The 3,308-nt window shown below is 40.1% G+C and overlaps 1 protein-coding gene across 1 annotated transcript; it reads right to left on the bottom strand.

Annotated features, from left to right (window-relative positions):
- Positions 1–250: 250 nt before the first annotated feature.
- Positions 251–1,201, bottom strand: OLFR68 (MOR 3'Beta2). The gene is given in 1 exon segment (NM_001171452.1): positions 251–1,201. A coding segment is annotated over 1 exon segment (951 nt).
- Positions 1,202–3,308: the final 2,107 nt, after the last annotated feature.

The following is a 3,308-nucleotide window of genomic DNA, read 5'->3' as shown; positions in this document are numbered from 1 at the left end:
GTTTTTTTTTTCCTTCATACTATTTCTTGAACTCTTTTGCCTAATGTAGGGTTAATCTGATGATCATTAAGTAAACTGAAAGTAGATCTTATAAAAATTAAGAGTGGGATAGAGAGGGAGGGGGAAAAGGGCTGGAGCATGAGCGGGAGGAAATGAAAGATTGCTCTGTTCCTAAATCTGTGCATAAGAAAACATGAAACTTGTATAACTTATACAAAATTTTAAAAAATTCTAGAGGAGTCAGTAATAATCAAGAAGATTGTTTAGAGCACAACATTTTCAAGACATTGTCACGGATTTGTTTGGTCTTAACTCCATAGACAATAGGGTTGAGAAAAGGTGGGACTAACAGGTAAAGGCTTGACAAGAGAATATGAACATATTTTGGTATATGAGAACCAAACCTGTGTGTGAAGAAGGAGAAGAAAGCAAGAAGGTAGAATTGCAGGAAGACACAAATGTGGGCAATGCACGTATTGAAGGCCTTGAATCTTGCCTCTTTCTCAGGCAGTTGAAAGACAGTGATAAAGATTTGAACATAAGACAAAGTAATAAAGATTATGTCAAACCCTAGGATGGTAAAGGCAACAAACAACCCATATATCTTGTTGACGCGAACATCTTCAGCTGCCAGTTTCACAATGGCCATGTGTTCACAATAAGAGTGGGCAACAATTGTAGTTCGATAGAGCCTAAGGCGGCATTTGATGAGAAGTAGGGATGGGATTGTAAGGATAATGGGCCTGAGTGTCACAGCAACACCAATATAAGTCAAGAGTTTTCGAGAGAAGAAAGTGGCATGTCTCAAGGGGTTGCAGATGGCCACGTAGCGATCCAAGGCCATTGCCAGCAACACACCTGATTCAGTTGCCTGGAATGAATGAATAAGCCCCATTTGCAGCAGGCAGGCATCAACATAAATCTCTGGCATATTAAACCAGAAGATTCCTAACATTTTGGGAAGAATGCAAGTGCTAAGTGCAATGTCTGTGGCTGCCAACATGGCCAGAAAAATGTACATGGGCATGTGGAGGCTGTTTTCATTTTTGACTATAACTATGATTAAGGAGTTCCCAACCACAGCAATGATGTACATGGCACAGAATGGAATCCCAATCCAACACTGCACTGACTCCAGGCCGGGAATCCCAATGAGTGTAAATACAGATGGCATGAAGACTGAGCCATTCAATGGGAGCATGGTGGTTTGGTCAATAGATTCTGCTTTGTCTTCTGTTTCTTGTCAATACCTGACGACTTAAAAATCAGAAAAAAAATTATTCATTTTAGCATAACTTACTTTAGTTAGAGTAAGAAAGAATCACTTTCTCTCTTCCATCTTAGCTCCTAATTTTCTACCTTCTTTCATGGTCATTAACAGACAAATTTTCAAATTCTATGTTTCTCCATGTTTTAATAAATTTTTATGAGCAAACCAAAATGGACTGCATGGTTTCTTTCTCTCCAGGAATGCTGGGCCATTGAGACTCCATTTACATTTTACATGCTACTCATCTTTTTATTTATTTCTTTGAGAGGTAGTGTTACAGACAGAAGAGGAGGAAATGTAAAAAAATGTCTTCCATCGGCTGGCACCGTGGCTTAATAGGCTAATCCTCCGCCTGCAGCGCCAGCACACTGGGTTCTAGTCCCGGTCGGGGCACTGGATTCTGTGCCGGTTGCTCCTCTTCCAGTCCAGCTCTCTGCTGTGGCCTGGGAGTGCATTGGAGGATGGCCCAAGTGCTTGAGCCCCGCACCCCATGGGAGACCAGGAGAAGCACCTGGCTCCTGGCTTCGGATGAGTTTGGTGCACTGGCTGCAGCACACTGGCGGTGGTGGCCATTGAAGGGTGAACCAACTTAAGGAAGATTTTTCTCTGTGTCTCTCTCTCTCACTGCACACTTTGCCTGTCAAAAATAAAATTGTCTTCCATCTGCTGGTTCACTCCCCAAATGGCCGCAACAGTCAGAACTGAGCTGATCTGAAGCTAGGAGCTTCTTCTGGGTCTCCCATGTGGATGCAGGGGCCCAAGCATTTGGGCCACATTCCACCTTTTCCAGGCCATAGCAGAGAGCTGAGTTGGAATTAGTGGTGCCGGGAGGCAAACTGGCATCCACATGGTATGCTGGTGCCACAAGCTGAGGCTCAGTCTACTACACCACAGCGCAGGCTCCATTGCTACTCATCTTAGTTTTCTGGTGACCCACTAATTGGACTTGTGGGGAAAGATAATGTAAAGATATTCAGGAGCTAGACTCCACCTATAACACACAAAAGAGATCTCAAGGTGATAGAATATTCAATTTGGTTTAAAACAGAAGACAAGTTTGACTGGATTAAATATCATATTCAGAAGTCACTAGGTTGTTTTCTCAGGTTAGTCTCTTCATAGTGTAATTCCTCCTCAACATACTCTCTAATAATGCTTTCAATATAATTGTTTGAAAGTTTTGTATTTTCTCAAAAACAGACCATATATTTCACAACTTTCCCCAACTGTTCATAAGTTTTTTCCCCTCAACATAAGGAACAATGATATGTTTATACATTATCTATTTATGAAGCATGTATGTGGTGAGTTCCTGGGATTCAAACAGTAGCATTTGCCATTTATTAAATATACATATGCATTATTTACCATCAGAATATATTTGAACATTTTAGGTTGCCCTTTAAAATTGAGCATATTCTCTGCTTCTATGCTCTGGTATGTGCACATCACAGTTCTTTGTTATCAAGTATCAATATATTCTCAGTTTTCCTTTCGTCCTTCAAAATACCTACTTCACCTTCCTAAGTTGGAATAATCACTTTGACCTATCGTTTGAAATAACATAGACTACTCCATAAAAATTTTTATTGACTTATAGTCGTGTACATCTTCTATCCACTCAAACCACAATGCTTTCTATAGGGGTGACAGTGTTCTTCTGAACAAAGTTTTTCTTAGGACACTCTCCATCATATCATCTGTCAGTACAGCACATTGTACTGTGGGTTTCCTTATGCTTCCAAGGGACTTATTTCAGAGTAAAAACTATTTGACTTGTCACCTACTAACCTTCAAGGGGCTTTCTGACTGATTATTTGAAGCCAGTATGTATCTCTCCTTACAAAATGTATATATCCCTTAATTTTTCAAATGTTGAATAAATACAGATCACAATACTTTTTTTTTAATTCCTGCAAACATCACAGTAACAACCATTTAAGGAAAGTATAGACAAGCACAGTGATGATGCAATAAAAAAAACATACTGGAAACAGGAAAATCTGCCAAGCCTTCTCATTCTTCTGTAATGTGGAAA

This window comes from Oryctolagus cuniculus, chromosome 1 (assembly GCF_051225735.1).
Source record: "Oryctolagus cuniculus isolate XC-2025 breed Fujian yellow rabbit chromosome 1, ASM5122573v1, whole genome shotgun sequence".
NCBI classification, from domain to species: Eukaryota; Metazoa; Chordata; class Mammalia; order Lagomorpha; family Leporidae; genus Oryctolagus; species Oryctolagus cuniculus.
The sequence above is the reverse complement of the archived record's forward strand: the minus strand, read 5'-3'. Positions and strand labels throughout refer to the sequence as shown.